General features: G+C 37.8%; 1 protein-coding gene across 1 annotated transcript in view; it reads right to left on the reverse strand.

Moving 5' to 3' along the window:
• The window catches only part of otog (otogelin), a 211,317-nt gene that overhangs the window by 60,479 nt on the left and 129,641 nt on the right, over nucleotides 1-21,197 (reverse strand). Inside the window, exon 27 of the mRNA XM_060838635.1 lies at nucleotides 4,039-4,156. Coding sequence (XP_060694618.1) covers nucleotides 4,039-4,156 — 118 coding nt within the window. The remainder of the gene's footprint in view (nucleotides 1-4,038; nucleotides 4,157-21,197) is intronic.

Raw genomic sequence — 21,197 nt, forward strand, 5'->3', positions numbered from 1 at the left:
TACTTAGGTGATGAAGATAAACATTTATCCTCCACATTCAAAAAAATGTTTATATATGATTATTTTTATAAATCTAAATCAGTTCCTGAAAACCAACTGGGTCATGCTGACAAACATGTGTCAATATCTTGTCTCTAGAGCAGTGACAATTGTAGTCCTACTTAGGAAGGTACTGAGTGCTGTGTGGCTTTATTTAATATTATATCTTATTTTCTTATATAAGTATGAACTTTTTCAGATATCTAAAAGTGGGGCTTAAGAATGTGCAGCTGGCTAATCTACCGGCTTTAGGCACTGGGCTTTATCTCTACAAATTTAGAAACTAGTCCTGCAAGAAGGTATTGAATGTGGCATTCTCGGGCAATACAAGAATTCACTTATGTATAAATATTACCTTTGAAGTTGTTGAAAGTATTAATAAATCACAACTGTGTGCAAGTATGCATAATTTGTGATTATATAACTGTTTAAGTCTAAAAGAAATTGAGGAAAAAAATTGCGTGTTCACTCCCTGATATACTGATGCTCATTCAACCAGTTCAGCAATGAAACCCGAACGGCTCATCTCACCTCTGCAAAACTGAGGTGAAATAACCAAAGTTAACACAACTAATCAACACCCAGTAATACATGACAGGGAGTACATTTATTGTATTTGATTATTGGGTTAGGACAGAAAGGGTTTATTTGTGCTTCTCTTCGTGGTCAAATATTCAGCCAATACTGACTGTGTAGGCTCACAATCAGAATATGTAAATGTATAGTCAGCAATTTAATTGGAATCTCCAGATGCTTAATAACTAACTGCTTGTTCAAGTCAACATTTCTTTGGAAGATGTGGAGGAAAATAGTGGGGGAGAAATTCTATTATGACTATAATCCTAAAACTTAAAAACCGAATGAATTCAAAAATATTTTAGTGTACACTGTCTCTATTCCTTCCAACTTATTGAATAAAAGTTGGTAATATTTGTTGCAGATGTATAACAGGAGACATGTTGGTGATATCAAAAAACTGGAATGGTCATTCAGTTGTCTAAAGCTGACATTATTCAGAGAGAGCCCAAAATAGCTGAAGCAATAGAGAGATGAGAATGAAATGTTGTGAATGTGCACAGATGGATGTGGGTCTTAGATCTGACAGTCCGAAGGAATAAACTGATCCTTAAATTCTTAGACACGGCACATGCATACATGACATGCCTGAGGATTTGTATTTCAATTTTTTTTAAATTGAAGAATGGACCTCACATAGAGATTAATGTTGATGGATTCTTCTAAAAAAATTCATAAATATTATTTTCTGTTTATTGAACAATATCATGGTGGGATAAATATTATAGAAGAATACAGGAAATTTATACAGCTGTGCAAAGAAAAAAAATCTGGAAATGAAGTCGTATTTAGTTTGCAGAGGTGTTGATTGAGAAAAGAATAGAAGATAATTCAGTATGCAGATTTTCAGGTTAGTGCGTTACATACTTTGATACAATATGATTATACTTTACACCTATGATTAAATAGTGTTAAGAGTTCAGCAATTTTACTAAGAGCTTACAACCAAGATTGATGCAAAAAAACTCTTAAATCACCATGTCTTCGCTATTGAGTTGTTTCATGTTAGTGGTGAAAATGTAATCTGTTTAACTTATTTGCAGTATTATGTTGGATCCATTCGAAGATCATTTGCCCAAAAACTATAACAGCAAAATTTCAACCTATCAATATTAAATTGTTACTGTTGTTTTTGTCCAAGTCTTTCTTTTTATAAACAATATAGAATCATAGAATCCCTACAGTGTGGAAACAGGCCCTTCGGCCAATCAATTCCTGATGAAGGGCTTTTGCCTGAAACATCGATTTTCCTGCTCCTCAGATTCTGCCTGACCTGCCATGCTTTTCCAGCACCACTCTGATTCAGCCAATCAAGTCCACACCGACCCTCCAAAGAGTAACCTATCCAGACCTGTTCTCCCTACCCTATATTTAGCCCTGACTAATATACCTAACCTACACAACCGTGAACACTATGGACAATTTAGCATGGCCAATTCACCTGACCTGCACATCTTTGGTCTGTGAGAGAAAGCTGGAGCACCCAGAGGAAACCACACAGGGAGAATGTGCAAACTCCACACAGACAGTTGCCTAAGGCTGGAATTGAACCCAGGTCCCTGGCACTGTCAAGCAACAGTGCTAACCACATCATGTCTGCAATCAGCTCACCAGAATGAGATAGTTAAATTATACTCAGTTGTATAATAAATATTCTTGAAACTGCCTCTGAATTGGACATGGCCCAATGTGGAAGATGGGCTGGATATTGGGGTGTATGTTTGTGCATCTGTATGTGTGTGGTGAGGAGGGAGCAAAATTGATATGGTGGGGAGTGGGAGATCTGAGGGGGATGAGTTCATTTTTGTGAATATTACCACTTACTGGTAATACAAATAAACCATTGTCATATCTGCCAGTTTTGCAGCAGTCTGTAAACAGTGCATGACAATAAAGATTCAAAAGTTTAGGAAGAAAAATAATATCTTAGCCAAACTCTGAATGTGTCATCACCTCTCCCAATTTGAAAAAAAAAACATAAATGACACATGCATGCTCTTCACAAGATTTAAGCTCCTGCTTAAAGGAAAAAAAAATGTAAATGTTATGCCATCGTTCATTCAACCAACCAACATAATCATTTAAAATGTACTTATGCAACAAAATACCATTGTTTTCTCAATAAGTTATATTTGTAAATTCTTAGATTTAAAAGAAAAAGCGCGAGCACATTTTGTAATGATTAAAATTGACCAGTTAACTTGTTTCCTTCAGATACTAATAAGCATCCATGGAAAGACAGCAAGCTAATGTTTCAAGTCTAGATGGCTTTGATGAAGAGTCATCCAGACTCGAAACATTAGCTTGCTCTCTCTCTCAATGGATGCTGTGATCTCCAGCATTTGATGTTTTCAGTCAACTTGTTTTCTTACTGTTTTTGAAGTAAAATTATCTCAAAAGTCTGGATTTTTACTGGATATTTTTGAAAGTAGCAAATGGAATTTTATACAAGTGTGTGTATCAGATGGTAAAATGTCAACACAATTCAAAAAGAGTACTTTGTTGCGTTAATGTTGCACTTTGCATGTGGATATAAATTATCTCACAGAACATGTGCTACTCACTCCTGGTTGGCCTAGTTGTATTGCTGTTTCTTTGCATTTTCACATGGTTTTGCACTATGAAAACGAAGAAATGCTTTTAACCGAATTAATTTAAATACTGTGAAGTCAGAAAACAAAGATGCAAGTGAATTGTGAATTTACAACTCAGGCAATAGAACTTTTATTTCACATATTGCATGCATGACAAAGGTGACCATTTCAATGGAACCATGCATCTGCAAAGTTGTGTTTTGTTCAATATGAAAAAGTCTGCACTATGAGATATTTGATCTCTCTGGTACTACATTCCCATTCTTGTGTGAATAATAATTTTCCTTTTAAATCTACAACATACAGTTATGAAAAACTGATATGTTTTCAGACTGAGAGAATGTGCTTGCAAAGACTGCAGTTTCTGATTTGGGCAGTTAGTTGAGCAGGAATTGTAAAAAATTCATCTGACTCTGAAATATTTTCAAATTTGTGTTCATTTTCCAAATACTAAACTTCAGATCAATCCACGAGCAATGTTTTCTTGCACTTCATTGCAACAATGGAGGTAGTTCTCTACACCACAAAAGAATTTTTTACCCTCCCTTTACCCTGAGGAAAGAGAGCTTTTCATGGGATCTTACTGTGCAATGGTTAACAGGCATTTGCACTGTCTTACATCATGGCACAGCACAACAGCACAATGGAGTCTTTGACAGCATTTGCTCAGTTCTAATTTCACGAAAAACTTATCTGAGAAATAAACAAATAAGTTTCTACCTTCTAAATTGCTTTGATTTGTGACTGGAATATTTCATATCCATTCAGTAGCAGCTTGGAGGTTTCCAAGAGTTTATAATCTATTCATATATTTCTATTGTGCACATACCTTGGTAGAGTTTGACAAATGTTGCCAGTGGGATCTCTACAGGTTCTGGTGCATGGGTTGGTGCATGTCTCATATTGCCACTCACAAGTAGAATGAGCTGGAGACAATATCTTTGCATCTGTTTAATACACAAGTGAAATTAGTATTTCATTCAGGAGTTATAATGACATACAAATATTATATAGAAAATACCTGCAATCATCTTTAATAAATATTGCTTGCCCAACACTCATGAAGGTTCACACTTAAATTCCAGTGCAAGTTTTTTTTTACAAAAGTACAAATACACTTAGTTGTAAGGTGCAGAAATCGTCCCAGAAGCAGAAAATATTTTAGTCAGACTGTTTGGAGCCTCACAACTGACCTTTACATTCATTAAATAAATAATGTATTTAGATACCTTTCTGTTTTCCCTATAGAGTTACATTACTAAATTGCTTTATTACATTCTGCTTTCATATTCCTCTATTCCACATACCTATATTCATTTTGTTAGTTCTGTGTGTATGTCTCTCTCTCTCTCTCTCTCTCTCTCAGCCTGGGGTCTTCTCAAGCCTTTCAATACTGGTCTCTCCCAATACTGTATTTTTGATGGAACATCGTTGGGTTGTTTAGCTCTACTCTTCCATTCTGCCTAGAAACTTCCTTTCATTATGATAAATTTGATGGGAGAAACATAGGGTGAATTTTCCCAGCCTCTGAATGATGTTAGAACGGAAAGGACAGCTGGGAAAATGTGGCAAGAATGTAAAAATAGATTCCCATCTGTAAGAAAAGAAAATTCAATTTTCCAAGAGAGGTTTCAATGGCTAGATGATACCATAGGATATGAGAACAGAATTAAACCATTTGGCCCATGGAATGTGTTCTACCATTTGATCATGGCTAATATGTTTCTCAACTCCATTCTCCTCTCTTCTCCCTCCAACCTGTGATTGCCTTGCTAATCAAGAACTTTTCTATCTCTATCTTAAATATCTTGACTTTTACAGCCCTCCACAGATTCACCACCCTCTAGTTGGTGAATTTCTCCTCACCTCAGTTCTAAAGGGTCAGCCCTACACTCTGAGGTTGTATCCTCAAGACCGACCAGTGGAAACCTTTTCTCCATGTCTGCTGTATCCAGGTTTCCCAGTATTCTGTAATTTTCAATGACATTCTCACTCATCCTTCTCAACTCCATCAAGTACAGACCCAGATTCTTCAACTGCTCCTCATATAACAAGACCTTCATGTATGAAGATGTGGGTGTATTGTACTTTTAAGAGAGTGAACTTTAAGGTGAACTTAGATTAAAGTTATCAGTATGTTTGGGTAATGTGTTTAAGGAATAGAAAAAAGTAGCCATCTTTTCATTCTGAAGGTTCATTTTTTCTTATTGGGGGGAGGTGTTATGAAGATGTGGGTGTACTGTATCTTTAACAGAGTTAAAAGCTAACAGAACTACCTGACACAGCACCAAGTGTTCTGAACAAGATATAATGTAACATTTGGCCAAACAATTTGATTAGCTGGTTGCCTGGGGATAACAAAACAAATTTGAATTAGGCCAATCAGATTAAGTTATACCCCAGAAAATACCAAACTCCAAATAAGTTTGAATTTAGTATATTGACAATCTTAAAAGCCAATGACACAATCCAATGCTTTGGGGGTATAAGACCAGGGAAAATTGAACAGCTGGGGGGAGAACTGCAAAGCCACCAGCATCTGCAGACGGCCCGGAGAATAGCTCTCTTAAAGGTACCTTTATTGATCATTAATCTGTGAAACAGAAATCCTTAAGAAGAAGAAAAGAAGACCATGGAAGATATAAAAGAAGATATGACATCTGGCTGGTTTTGAAAATGTGAATTTTTGGTAAATCTTAATCGGGGGTTTTATCGGACTAGTATAATAGAAGGAGAAGGTAAAAGATAGGTGAGAGGAAGGAATTGTAAACAGTTGTTAGTTAATCATTCTCTGTCATACTTTAAGAAATAAAGTTGTTAATTTTTACTTTAAATAGTTCTTGGCCTCTCGAATTTTCACAGATTACTGCACAGGATAAATCTTTTCTGTGTCGCTGGTTTAGATTAAGCAGGAGGGTTTAGTCCCTGTCATAACATTCATCACCAGGATTATTCTTGTAAACCTCTTGCGAATACCTTCCAAGGGCAGCAAATCCTCCTCTACATATGGAGCCCAAAGCCGCTCACAATATTCCAAACGCGCTTTGACCAGAACCTTCTACAGCCTTAGCAAGTACATCTCTGTTCTTGTACTCTAGCACTCTTGAAATGAATGCTAATATTACATTTGCCTTAAAGCTGCATGTTAACCTTTAGAGAAACCTAAATTAGGATTCCCCTAAATCTCTTTGTGCTTCTGATTTCTGAACTCCACTAGTCATCAGCAGGCATCCCAAAAAAGACAACTTTATCCCCACTCTCTGCCTTCTGCCAATCAGCCAATCTTCTTTCCTGACAATATCTTGCCTCGAACAGCAAGGACTCTTATCTTATTTAGCAGCCTCCTGTGTGGTACCTTGTCAAAGGTCTTCTACAAATCTAAACACATCAAATCCACTGGCTCTCTTTTGTCTAATTTACTCATTACCTTCTCAAAGAATTCTAACAGACTTGTCAGGCCTGATCTCCCCTTGGTGAAGCCATGCTGCCTCAGCCCTATATTACAATGCACTTCTAAGTACTCTGCAATCTCACCCTCAATAATGAACTCTAAAATCTTACTAACATTTGAGGTCAGGTTCACCAGCCTATAATTTCCCATCTTCTGCCTTGTCTCCCTTCTTAAACAGGGGTACTGCATTAGCCATTTCCAGTCCTCTGGAATGCCTCCACAATCTCCTCAGCTACCTTCTTCAGAGCCCTGGAGGTATAGTCCATCATGTCTGGATGATTTATCCACCTTCAGATCTTTCAGCTTCTCCAACATCTTTTCTTTAATATGGCCACGACACTTACCTCAAAGGTCTAATATGCTGCTCATGTCTTCCACCATGAAGACTGATGCAAAGTACCAATTCAGTTTCCCCACTATTTATTTGTTCCCCATTACTACTTCTCCAACCTCAACAGCACTATGTGACAGGAGAGTATGAAGCAATCACACAAACTGTGCTTCAAATAAGTGGCCATGTCTGAAAGTCTAAGGGGAATAGACCTCAGTCAAGTCAAGGGTCACTATGGTCAGTCAGGGCATTTGATAAAGTAAGGCAGGGGCATGTTCTGAATTCAGTCCAGGGGTTTGGACATCAATGGTTTTCTACATGAAGCATTCAGGGTCAGGAATTATGTACCACGAAAGTCCAGGGATGTGCTACAGTCAATCCTTCAATTCAACTGTGACCAGTCCAGGAATTAAAGGGTAAGACATTCAGGGAGCTATACAGATATTGGTAAGGGTCAGGTCAGTCATCAGTTGGGGCTGTCATTTCACATTGGTCAGATAGGTTGGCCCAGGTCAGTCCTTGGAGTCTGTTCACTGAAAGTCAAGAGAAGTTGTCAAGGGCAATTGCAGTTGTTGGGAAGTTGGACAAGTCATTTGTGGGGAATGGAGGCAGCATGCTAGGATGCAGAGAGGACAGTCATTGTGAAATTAAAAATATAAGCATGGGAGGTGACACAGCATTGGAAGGAACAAATTACATTATGGGAAAGGAGGTCATGGATGGTCACAACAACACAGAATGTGGATAATATATCACAGTGCTTGGTATTATTCACTGAACTCATCTATAGCTTAGCTAAGATGAGAAATGAGAAGTTGAAATGAAAAGTTAACCAAGAGGGTTGGGTGGAAACATGATTAGGCATAAATTCCTTAGCGTTGACAGGGAGGGCAAAGCAAAAAGGAAGATGAAGGTTTTTTGGAGTGGGGCAAGGGATTCTCCTAGACTGAGAGGCTGAGTCTGTGATTCACTGTATGAAATGCTACCTTTTTTTGCTTCTGGTACTCAGGTGAGCCTTATGTGGATTAAACAAATAAGGGGGCTGTACTCATTTGGAGGTAGTGTCTCCACCTCTGAGCCAGAAGACCTGGGTTAAAGTCCCACCTGCTCCAGAGATGTATAATAATATCCCTGAACATGTTGCTTTAAAAATATCTACAATAGAAATTTAAAAAAAGGCTGTTGGCATACTCAAAGTGGGTAAAGTGGGGGTGGGAGGTGAGCTGAGAAGTCTCAGTCCTCCTAATACACATACAATCTCCCGTTGTATATGTGCCACATGATTGTGCCATTGGTAGAAGATGCTGCATATAACAGTAGGAGGGGTAAGCCATGAGCCTTGATGGAGTTGGATGTAGTGGCAGAGTTAGAGTGAGAGAGAAGTGGCAGAAAAAAAGCTGGTGACATTTACCCTTGTGAGATCAGGAAGTTAGTAATCTTAATGCTGAGTGCTCGTCCAGATGATGAACCATTCGTTGTAGTAAATGGAGTTAAACGGGTTGATTGCTAGCACCAAGCCTCTGAAAACTCTTTTTGTCCATCGTGTGCTGTCTGATACCTTGCATGTTCCCAGCATTGAAATCAGTTATCACATGGATGGGCACCATTCAAACAGAAATGAATCCAGGCAAAAACTAACATCTTCAAATAATTTGCCACTTCCTGTTTGCTGGTGATTGCGCAGAAGATGATGGTTCAGAGCTGAACATGCAACACAATGTTAATTTGTAATAGCTTTGGCTTTATGATCAGCTTGAAAAAATGGTAGTGACATACCAACTTGCACCAGAAAAGTTGTATCTCAAAGCTCAACCTGTCAGAAGGTTCATTTTTCTTGGCAGTACTCTGAAGCATCTAGATTGATGATGAGACGCAAGCAAGAATTACCGAAGAAACTACCGCCTTCGGCAGATATCTAACTTCAGTCTGAGGGGGAAGGAAAGAAGGTCTTCTGACCAAACTGAAATGTATAGGGTCATGGTCCTGCCTACACTGCTCTATATGAGAGACTTGGACTATATAGCCAGATGAAGTGAAGCAGCAAAGGTGCTCAGGTGAGTTGGCATGCCAAGTTTCCAAATGAAACTGAGACATTTGAAACTGACTTGGTCTGATCATACAGTCAGATTGCCTGAAATGTGCTACCAAAGCAAATCTTATGTGGACACCAAATTCTGGTGAACATGCATATATGGTTAAACCTAAAACACAATTGCTCCTTCTGGATCTTCATTACATTGGAACTGTGTCAATAGATTCGACATTCAAATACTTAAAGGATATGAACTTGCAGGATTTACCTATTTGTTGCCCATTAAATACATTGGAAAAGTGTAGAGTTGCTGCTTTCAGGAGTATATTAATTTTCAACTGTACTTTGTGTCCTAATTATTATTGAACCACCTCTGCAGCACTGAAAATTTTGCCTTTATAAATGTGAAATCTTATTCTCTCATTACACCTGGAGATGTTTTCTTAATATTCTCTTTCATTCTTTTTTATCTTTCTCTCTAAATCTCAATTTTCTTCCTGTACATTAGATATCCTAAGTTGGATTCCCTGCTTTGGACTCTGCTCCCATAGTGAGAATATTTGATCTGTTTAGTGAAGTATGTTGTTGCTTGCCCAGCTCACATACGTCATAGATTCTATAGACAGGGTGCATACTGTGCTGGATCTCCAGTAACCTTAAATTGTCACACAGTTGGCTACAATAAAGTCTGTGGGGATCTATAACTGAAAGGAACAGAGCAAGCCTTTCTTCTGCTACTGACCATCACATTTGCTAAGAGAATTATACATCATGGAATGAAACCATTCAGCTCAAAATGTTTATGGTAGCTCACACCCCTGCTTGTTTCTCATAGCCCTCTGTAAGCTTTTTAAGCATTCATGTATTTCTCTTTTGGATGATACTCTTCAATTGACTCCAAACACTCCTTTCGGTAGTGAATTCTAGAACAATTTGCTGTATTTATTTTAAAAGTTACTTCAAGGTACTTTGGACAGTCCTTAAATCTGTGAAGTAGTTTACCATGGGAAACAGTTTCTCCTTATTTACTCTATCAAACTCCTTCAAGATCTTGAACAACTCTATCAAATCTCCTGATGCGCTTCTTAGCTGTAAAAGGAACAAACCCAACCTCTCCTGTCTGTCCACATAGTTGAAGTTCCTCATACCTGGTACCAATCCAGCAAATCTCTTCTCTATTATTTCCAACGTGATGACATCCTTGCAATAGTTAGGTATAAAAACTGAACACAATAATTGAACTGAGGCATTAACATCAAACACTTCAAATTAACAACTGGTCAGGGGAATGGACTGTAACTACATTTTCTTTTTCAGATTCTTGTGTCATGTTGCTCTAAAATTAGCTCTGGATCTGAAATATTCAGTTTTTATTTAATGAACTGTGTTTCAATGTATTTTTGTTTTAAATCAGTGACCCAGGATTAATGTTCAGCATGAGATTCCACAGCTGGGGTGTGGAGATATTTATCTGAAATCACGCAACAGTGAAAACGAGCAACACCTGTCGAAAAACAGCTCTTATTCCATACATATAATCAAGTCTATTTTATACATCTCTTTCATTAATTCAGAATAAGTTTTAAGCTATACAAGCCATAGAATACAAGCTCACAACCATACTCTGACAAAAAGTGAAATCATGAATGCCAGAATTCTGAAATAAAAAACAACAAGTGAGAAATATGAAGGTCAATTATGATCTGACTGAGAAAAAAGAATTATAATTTTGGAACTGCCATTTCATTAGAACTCTTGGTTGCATTGTGTAGCTATTTTGTCCTTAACTAGATCATAGTGTATGTTTATATACGACTGGAATTGTTGCTCACCAACCAAGTATATTGTGAATAGGCAAAGAACAATTGATCATGACTGTAGCACCACATTTATTTTGGTTAGATATTCATATTATTTTTCAAAAGTAACATGGTGCAATCAAGGGGATTAGTGGTCTTATCTAGGGATTCAGGTTCAAATCCTGCCGTGGCAGATGGTGGAATTTGAATTCAATAAAAAAAGTCTGGAATTTAGAGTCTAATGATGACCATGAATCCATTGTTGGAAAATCCCACCTGGTTTACTCATACCCTTTGGGGAAGGAAACCACCATTCTTACCAAGTCAAGCCTACATTTTATAGAATCGCTATAGTGTGGAAGCAGGCCATTCGAGGCCACACCAACCCTCCAAAGACCATCTCCCCCCAACACTCACTACTGCCTACCCTATCCCTGGAACCCCACATCTTCCATGGCTAATCAGCCTAGCCTGCACATCACTGGACATTATGGTCAAATTAACATGGCCAATCCACCTAACGTGCTTCCATCCACCTCTATAGCGATACTAGATAATTGGAGACCAGCTAGTCTGCAATACCAGCAGAGCTACCAGGAGCAGTGACCAATACTGGTATTGCAACTGAGGCAAGGAAGAAGCAATCAGCAATGAACCCAGACCTCCAAGGATTTTAGGTAAGGAAGAAAGACCCAGTTTTGGTCAGGGCAGTGGGGTGGGTGAACATGAAACTGCAAACTAGGGATTTTCCAACTGGCACCTGAGACCTGAAATAGAGGAATAGCCCCTTTTATGTCCCATCCTTCAGTGATGACGAGCTGTTAGGCATAAACTTATTGGGCTGTATTAGATACAGGCTCTCCCCACTGTCGATTATATCTGAGTGGTGGTAGAATGAATACCTTAAGTGGTCATTAACTGCCCAGTTGATGAACAGCCCACCTGATGCCTCCTCTGCTACTTGTAAGTTTGTGGTGGGAGCATTTGTGGCCAAGCTAGTGGAACAGTGCCCTATTTGATGATTTTGTCTGCCTTTCTTCCTACCTCCAAAAGGCCCATTATATCTATTCCAATTCTTCTAAAAGATCATTCTGCAATTTCTTCCAATAATGGATAATATATAAAAGGTAATGTAATTAAAAACAGACTGGATAACTTAATTAACAATAAGTTAAAAAAACTTCATGTTAATAACATGTCCTATGATCCATGAGAGAAGAAACATTAACGCAAAATTAGAACACAAATAGTGCCATCTGCTGTCTGCAGCACTATATTGAGTTAATACAATAAGATACAAACTTGTTACTAACCTGTTGGCCCCAGATATTATCATGAGCCTCTGAACGTTAACAGTATAACAAGAAAAAAATGACACTAAATAAACTGACCATTTGATAAGCTTGAATCTTTACCAAACTTCTGTGTTATTCTTTCATTTAAATTTCCTGGCCTCGTGTTTCTGGTTGGTTGTGCTGAATACTTGCCACATTTTGCTTAATTTTGTACTTTAAGCCAATACTACTATTGACATAGCGGGATACTGGTCTGGAGTGCATCAGGCTGTGGGTGTCTGCAGAAACTCCATCCCTGAAGCTACTTGCTCCATCTCTCTAAGTAAGGCTCTTCAACTCCTTATGTACTGGAACACGTCTGCAACATCGGGACATAGTAGGTTCTCAAATACAGGCCTTAGTGTAGGGACTTCTCACATGCTCATTCTAGACTGGTGTCTTCTCGTTTACTGATGTCAGGATTATGTAATGATTATCATGTATCACATTGTACAACATCTACACAATTTGTCAACATTGTTTCAGTCGTTTACTTTTATTTACTAGTAATGGTTCTGTAACCATCAATATATTTATCATTAAAATTGTTTTAACTTTCTCCCCACTCCCTCCAGCAAAAACCTCACAGGATGAGATGATCTGAAGCTGTGACTGAATGAGTCCTGACATGGTTCAGTTGAGTTTAACACAAGGGTAAAGATGTTGTACTGTGTCTATAATTGTAACACTCTGTACTCCATCTCATGTTATATAGTTATGGTTGTCTCATATTCTGTGGTTAGCGTACTCAGTCTCACTTCATGATTCAAGAAAGAACAATGCCTTTCTGTTCCTCTGGAATGTGCTTCAGGTTTTGACAGTATTACATCTCAGTTGATGTGTTTCTGTAATGACTGTGGCTTCTGATTTCTGTCTTTTCACTAGACATTCTGCCCTAGCTTTCATGTCTACAGTTGAACCATCTCTGCTGTTTCTTTGCTGCAGCTTTTCTATTATCATTTTACCATATCAGACTCTTGAGAGGTTACATTTGACTTGAGGTCGTGTTCTAAAATCAATTAATCCATTTTAAACTTCTCTGTGAACAATTCCACTGTGAGTCAATTGTGTTGCTCTATAACCGAGTCTGGATTCTTATGCATCATAAAATCAACAGGCTTAATTACACTTTCCATCTTCCAGTTCAACAGAGAATACAGTGGAGAATGCTTACTTACACTTTCCATCTTCCAGTTCAACAGAGGATACAGTGGAGAATTTGTCACGTGGTTGATCCCTACCTCCAAAGTGAACTTCCTGAAATTATCATTAATGAATTGATAGAGATCTATTGTCTGATGTTATTTCTTCTGGAAAACTGCATATCACAAAGATTAGTTTCAGTGCTGAGTCTCCTGTGGTTGAGTTTTGCTATTTCAATCCATCATCAATAATAATGGAATGGGACTAAACAAATCGTCCCTCTAAAATGCTAGTCTTTCCCAAGACCTTTCCAGACATCTTGACAAAATTGTTAAATAGTGTGGCACTTGGCTGTGTGTGTCACATGTTGAATGCAACAAAATATAATCCTGTGTGTTTTTCAAAATGTCTGGCCAACAGAGATTATCATATTTAAATAGCTAGACGTCCTTTGTAGAGCTTCTGTTGGATTTTTTGCACATCAATTTTGATATAAACATTCTACAGTTTTCCACCAATATTATCAAATGTTCTTTCTGCCCATGTTACCTTTTTAGTACATGATTACTGGACTATATTTAGTCCCAATCTAGCAGTCAGAACAATCTAACCTTTGTGCATATTTTTTGAGCGATATAAATTTGTCTGAGTTTACCCTCAGTTGCCACTAAAGTGTTGGTTCTAGCCACAGAATAAGATTTGTCACTTTCTATGAGATTAAGATATTCTTTCAGATTGATTCATTGGTCTCAAAAGTGTATCTGCCACTCCATGTGTCATGCCTGGAACAAAGACTATACCATAATTGCCTAAGCCTGATTCTTTGAACAAAAGGAACATTTTTGAGATTACTTACAATCCCAATAATGTTGCCAAAGGTCTGTGATTCATCCCAGCCTGAAATTTCAGGCCCATGAGGTGCTGAAAACCTTTCACATTCCCATGAAACTGCTCACGCGACCTCCTCCATGGTTGCTTCCTATGTTCAGTCTCCATCAAAACTCTCAACATAAATTAGACCAGTCTTTGTGTTCAATCAGTTTGCTTTTGAATAAAGACTGTTCAAACTGCTTTGGATAATGCATCTGTGGGTACTGTAGTGAATAAGCCTGAAGTATAATGTACTAAAACATCAATTGAAAGTAACTTCTCTTTATTTTTTTCAAAAGCAGCAATTTGTTCCTGACTCTATTACCATTGATGGGCTTTTTTTTCAAAAGCTCTGTTATGTGTTGAGTAAGACTGGACAAACTGGGGACAAAATTTCCCATTTGATTTACCAAGCCTTAAAAGTTCTGTACATTATTCACTAACTTAGGTGCTGAAAATTCCCTTACCGTCCTTACATTTGCCATGTTGCCTTGTTCTTGGATAATATGCCCTCAGAATGTAATCATTGTTCTAGAGAATTAGCATTTTCATATAATGTAATACTTGCATTCTGTGTTACCTTTAACACATTCTTAATTCTATGCCTGTGTTTTTTTTTTCACTTTACCGTGCACTCAGATATCATCAGAAAGATCAGTGATAACCATGGGAGCTTTCAATGTAGATATAGATTGGAAAAGATCAGATAGACAAAGATGGCATAGATGAGGAGTCCATGATAGATCTTAGGATACTTTCCTTGCACAGCACATTCCGAATCCAACCAGAGAGCAGGCTGTGTTAGACCCAGAGTTGCTCAGTGAGATTGGAATAATTACTGTCCACATTCTACTAGGTAGCAGCAATCAAAATATGTTGGAATTTTACATTCTATTTGAGGGAAAACAAAGAGGCTCAAAGATTAGCATTTTAAACCTAAATAAGGTGAATGATGTGGGTGTAGATATACAGGTTAATGGATAGGTCAATAGAGATGCAATGGCAGACATTCAAGGAGATATTTCAGAATACACAAAAGAGATACATTACAATAAGGAAAAAACATTCTTAGGGCAGAACATGCTGTCTGTGACCAACTAAAGAAAGTTGTAGTTAATAACAAACATAAAGGAAAATCATCTTATTATGCAAAGTTGTTTGACAAGTTAGAACATTTTTTCAGAATTTTTAACAAGGATAACCAAAACCTTAAGAGGGAAAATTGGAATACACAGGAAAACTAGCTAGAAATAAAGCTAAACAGATATTAAGCATTTGTATAGCTATTTTAAAAAAATGAGTTAATAAAGTGAATGTTGGTCCAATAGAAATTTAGTCTGGAAAATTAATTATGGAAAATAAGGAGATTGCAAATAAGTTTTGCATGTTACGATCAGCAACCTTGACTCTTTGTGTAAGGGTATCATCCAGAACCAACTATTTGCATCCAATATGAAAAACCTGCTTTTTGCTAATTTTGACAAACCATCATTGATGGATGAAAAAGCATGAATTTCTCTTCTTACTCCTTTGTTTAATTGGGTAAGCTCCAAATACATTCTTGTTCTCCATTTCTCATGCGAACACATGCAAACCCTGAGCGCCACTGTATTAGTTCTGAAACTGGTTGAGATGTTCCTGCTTTCAGTGATGCTATCTAACTGGGATATTATTATGCCCATCTTGGGGAGGTGATGACCCAGTGGTATTATCACTCACTACTCATCTCAAGATCCAGTTTCTGGGGACCCAGGTTCATTCCTGATAAAGGGCTTTTGCTCGTAATGTTGCTGTTCCTGCACCTTGGATGCCACCTGACCTGCTGTGCTTTTCCAGCACCACACTCTTGACCCAGGGTCAAACCCGAGTACTGCAGGTGTTTTAAAAAAAACTTTGAATTTTCAAATTTCATAGGTTTAAGGTGAGAGGGGAAAAGTTTAAAGCTGTGTGAGGAAAGTTTTATTTTACACAAAGTGTGGTAGATGCCAGGGAAGTTGGTTGAAACAGATTATAATAGCATGCTGTCTATCTGGATTGAAAGATTGGCTTGTGTGCTGAGTTTAAATTCTGTTTCAAACATCTGCACATTCATAATCTAATCCAGAATCTATTTTGACTTTCTTTGACCTCATCAAGAAATATTGTCTTCAACTTTCTTTATGAATCTTTACCTTCTTTATATGAGTGACTTGAAGGAATGAAGTGAAGAAACTGTAGCCAAACTTGCAGATGACAAAAATAGGTGGCAATGTAAGTTATAAGAGAGATACAGTTTACAGGGAGATATTGATAAGTTCAGTATGTGGGCAAGAAAGTTGGGAACAGAGTGCAATGTGAGAAAATGAGAAGTTATTCATTTTGGAAGGGAGAACAAAAGAACACAATATATTTAAGTGGAGAGAAATTGCATAAAGCTGTAACATAAAGTGACTCGGAGATACTTGTGCATGAAACACACAATGCAGGTAACAAACAACAGGTAATCAGGAAGGCACATGGAATATTGGCCCTTATTTCAAGGGTGATAGAGTATAAAAGGAAGGAAGTCTTACTGCAATTGTACAAGGTTCTGATGAGCCCATATCTGAAGTACTAAGAGCAATTTTGGTCCTCTTATTTAAGGCAAGATTTCATTTCATTGGAGGCAGTTCAGAGAGGATTCACTAGGATGACAGGAGCGATTACTGTAGGTACTGTCCTGAAAAAAAAAATCCTGGAAATCACAACAGGCCAGGCAACTCTGATGAAGAGTCAACTAGACTTAAAATGTTTGCTTGCTGTCTCTCCAATGGATGCTGCGTGACCTGCAGTGATTTCTAGCGTTTTTTTTGTTTTCACTAGAATGATTTCTGGTATGGGGTGATTATTTTATGAGCAAAGGCTAAACAGGTTGGAACTGTTTAGATAAATGAGAGATGATCTCATTAAAACATATAAGGGGCTAGACAGGGAATATCACAGGAGAGTTGAGGGCCAGAGGGCATAAGCTTAGAATAAAGGGCTGCCAATTGAAGACTGAAATGAGAAGGATTTCTTCTCTGGAGGTTGGGAGCCTTTGAAACTCCCTGCCACAGAGAGTTGTATGGGCAGCGACATTGTGCGTATTAAAGACTAAGATAGATTCTTGATCATGAGAGGAATCAACCGTTACATGAAAATGCAGGAAAGTGAACCTAAGAAATGTTGGATCAGCTATCATCCTATTGAATGGCAGAGAAGACTCAAAGGACCCAATGGCTAGTCATGTTCCTATTCTTTCTGGTCTCATGGTCTGAATTTTTTTCTTTGTTGCCCGATTTTCATTTGTTTCGGAAATTGTCCTTTTGCAAAAACATTTTTAGTTTATGAACTAAAGTCAATGATGTTAACCTATGATAGCTACGAAGGTTTTCCAATCAGCAACACTAATACCACTCAGTTCTCCCACTAAAGTTTTTGATGTGCTTGCAATTCTGATTGAGTCACATCTTGTAAAATTTGGTATAGTCACTAATGTTGTTTTCCAACCTTTTGGCATTTTGGTGGATTTCAGGATATCGATGATGTGATCTAGAGGCCTATCCATCTGACCATGTCAGAAGACCCCTCAATGTTTCCTTGCAATACTGAATATTTATTGGACCTGATTTCTGCCTGAGTATTGAATTGGATTGTCTATTCCAACATTAAATCCTCCCTGAATTGAACAAATTCTGATAGCTTCCCATCTATCACATTCACAACTATATGGTCTCTAACAAATTCATTCTTCAAAGCTCCATATCTATAACATCTTGCCAGATGATACATCCCCTAAAAAAAATTTCATTACTTGTCTCAAATGTTGAGATTGCTGATTCAATTTACCCCTTCTATCACTAACTTTCTTATCGGGCTAATATCCACGACAAATTGTTTAATCAAGGTGTCATACACTGTAAACGTTAATCCACCATTTGCCTTAGTAGAATATTATAAGCTATTGGACTACAGCAGCTAAAATGTGCTAACTTTATGTACAAACCTGATGCCCCTCGTCAATTGATGGAAATTGCCACTTCTGGCCTTGCTTTGGGTCTTTGGATTACCAAATATTGACCTAATGCTAAGGTCTCCATGGGAGTTACCATCACACTGGACTATTGTGCCTGACTGACCTGGTGAGTACCTGGGCCTTTCCTTTCTGCCATCAAAGTATTCAATGCAGTGTTTTCCTCTCCAAAGTATTGCTGGTTTATGGTTAGGCTTCAAATTCCTTTGGGGTTTGTTTACATGCCCTTCAGAGTCTTCTTGTTTTTCTTTCTCGGTTATTGTTTTGCAATATTCCTATGTCCTGTCTGATCTTCAGACTACTCCTTTTTCAGTGACGTCCTTTGGATTCTATTTCAGCTTCTAATCCTGGCTCTGCAGCAGAGTATCTCAAGTTGTGGATAGTTGCATATGTGCTGTCTTTGAGGCTGCTTAAGTAAGGCTCTTCAACTGTGTACTCCTCCATTTACATCCGTACATAGTTGCTTCTTCAAATACAACTCACTACTTTGGTATGTAAGACTTACCTCTTCACATGTTCATTCTAGACTGGTATCTCCACTTTTACTGGTGGACTCATGTGATCATTTACAGCATTATGATTTACCCAAATCTCAATTATGCAATGCATGTTACCAAAAATCACTGAAACCAGCTCAAGCCATTGACCCAAATTTTAAGTACAATTAATATTAGTGCAGTTTGAGTATTCAGAATACTTTGTGCTATTTTAAAATACGTCACTTGAAACAATCCTTCCCATAAATCTGGCTGCATCTCCAAACAAATTAATCACCAATGCAAGTTTTCACTCATTTTGATCACTTGCAGTTCTTCACTACCTTTTGGGGAGATAGTGGTGCGAACATCCAAGAGCAACACAAAGACATCTTTTAGCTCCTAGATTGTTGTGTCATCAGTTTTGAGGAGTACCTGACAGTAAGTCAGATATTTTGATGCTAAGAGATTAAAGGACGCCATATTGTTTTACTGGGAAGATGCAGTAAGGTTATTTCACTTGGAGACAATAGTAGCAGCTTTTATACTAAAAGCAGAGAGACCATGAAACTCCAGATTCCCAGAAAAGTGTTGCAAACGTTGGATTGCAAAAAGCTTTGATTAAAAATGTCCATTTAGTTACAAGATGAAAGAGCTTGTCACTTAAGGATAGCTAAAGCAGCATCTCTACTTGAATACAAGTCTAATGTTATTCACATTTCCATGGAAATGGACTTTGAAAGAGGAAAGATTTTTAAAAGATCTCTCAAAACTCTCAAACAATATTAGTTTACTAAGATCTGATGTTATGGGGGTGCTGTGTTGGACTAGGGTGAACAAGGTCAGAAGTCATATGACACCATGTTACAGTCCAATAGATTTATTTGAAACCACAAGCTTTCGGAGCACTGCTCCTTCATCAGGTGAAGTGTCACTTCACCTGACGAAGAGGCAGCACTCTTTAAGCTTGCGATTTTTAAATAAATCTGTTGGACTATAACCTGGTGTCATATGACTTCTTACTAGGCTCTGAGACAGAGAGAGACAGAGAGAGATGGAGAGAGACAGACAGACAGACAGAGAGGGAGCACATGTAGCTTGAGGTCAAAACTCGTTATGTTGGGATGCATGGGCAAGGATGTGATCAGACCAAAGATCAAACTTATGACATGCTGGAAGCTTCACCCATCTTTCACTAGAGTGAGGACTACCAATAATACTATCAATGTAGAACACACTTTAAGATATAGAAATTATCAGGCTGAGAAATGAAAAGAAAATAATTCAGTCTTTGGGAGATAAAAATAATATTAGACTGTTTCTGGCACAATTAAATTTATACTTAAAGAACAGAGTAACATTGCCTGAGAAGTTTTATTCCAATTGGGATAAAAAGGAGGGGCTATTCCTTAGTGTTATTTTTAAATTTATTCTTTCATGCAATGTGGGCATCATCGGTTAGGTCAGTATTAATTGCCCAGAAAAGGTGGCCATGTGTTTTGTTCTTGACCCACTGCAGGCCTTGCGGTGTGGGTATACTCTCAGTGTTGCTAGGAAGGGAATTTAGGATTTTGACCCAGTGACACTAAAGGAACAGCAATACTGTTCCAAGTCAGAATGGTATGTGAACTGGATGGGAACTTGCAGTGTGGAGTTCTCATGTATCTTAAGTTCTGCTCTTTGAAGTGGTTTGGTCAATGGGTTTGCAAGTTACATATTTCTTCCACAGTGCCTTGGTACAGGATAGAGTAAATAATGAAAGTGATGGATGGATTGCCAATGAAGTGGGCTGCTTTGAATTGGATGGTGTTGACATTCTTGCACGTTGTTGGAGCAATACAAGTTATAATATAAGTACTAGTTGCCTATCAAGATGGTGTTAAGTTAATAACACTTTTACGCTTCTGATAATACTCAACATTTTAAAAATGTGCTTTTCTTTTCCACTTAAGATACTTATCCAAGTCCCTTTTAAAAAAACCCAAGATTCAATCTGACTCCCCCATACCCTCAACTAACTCATTCTGAATCGTAACCATTTGCTGCATTAGGAAAATATTTTTTCATGTTGCCTTTGGTCTTTTGATAGCCTCCTTCAATCTCTATCTTCCAATTCAGAACCTACTGTTAATGAAATAGTTTCTATTTATTTTGCTTGGACACTCATGATTTTGGATTTCTATCAAGTCTGTCTTCTCTAAGGAGAACCCAGCTTTTACAACCTATCCTCACAACTGACTGAAGTCCTTCATCACTGAAACCGTTCTCACAATTACTTTTCTGTAGTCTCACTAATGCCTCCATATCTTTCGTAAAGTGCCCTGAAGAGCACAAGCAACATTCCAACTGAGGTCAAACGACTGTTTCATTAAGTTTCACAACAACCTCCTTGCATTTATACTTTCTGCCTCAGATTTATGTACGTCTTTTTAACCTCTTTCTCATCCTGCCATCTTCAATGGATTGTGCACATAAACACCAGGTCCATTCCTGCACCCTCTTTAGAATATACCCTTTAGTTT

The sequence above is a fragment of the Hemiscyllium ocellatum genome, chromosome 18, assembly GCF_020745735.1.
Source record: "Hemiscyllium ocellatum isolate sHemOce1 chromosome 18, sHemOce1.pat.X.cur, whole genome shotgun sequence".
In the NCBI taxonomy this organism is placed as follows: domain Eukaryota; kingdom Metazoa; phylum Chordata; class Chondrichthyes; order Orectolobiformes; family Hemiscylliidae; genus Hemiscyllium; species Hemiscyllium ocellatum.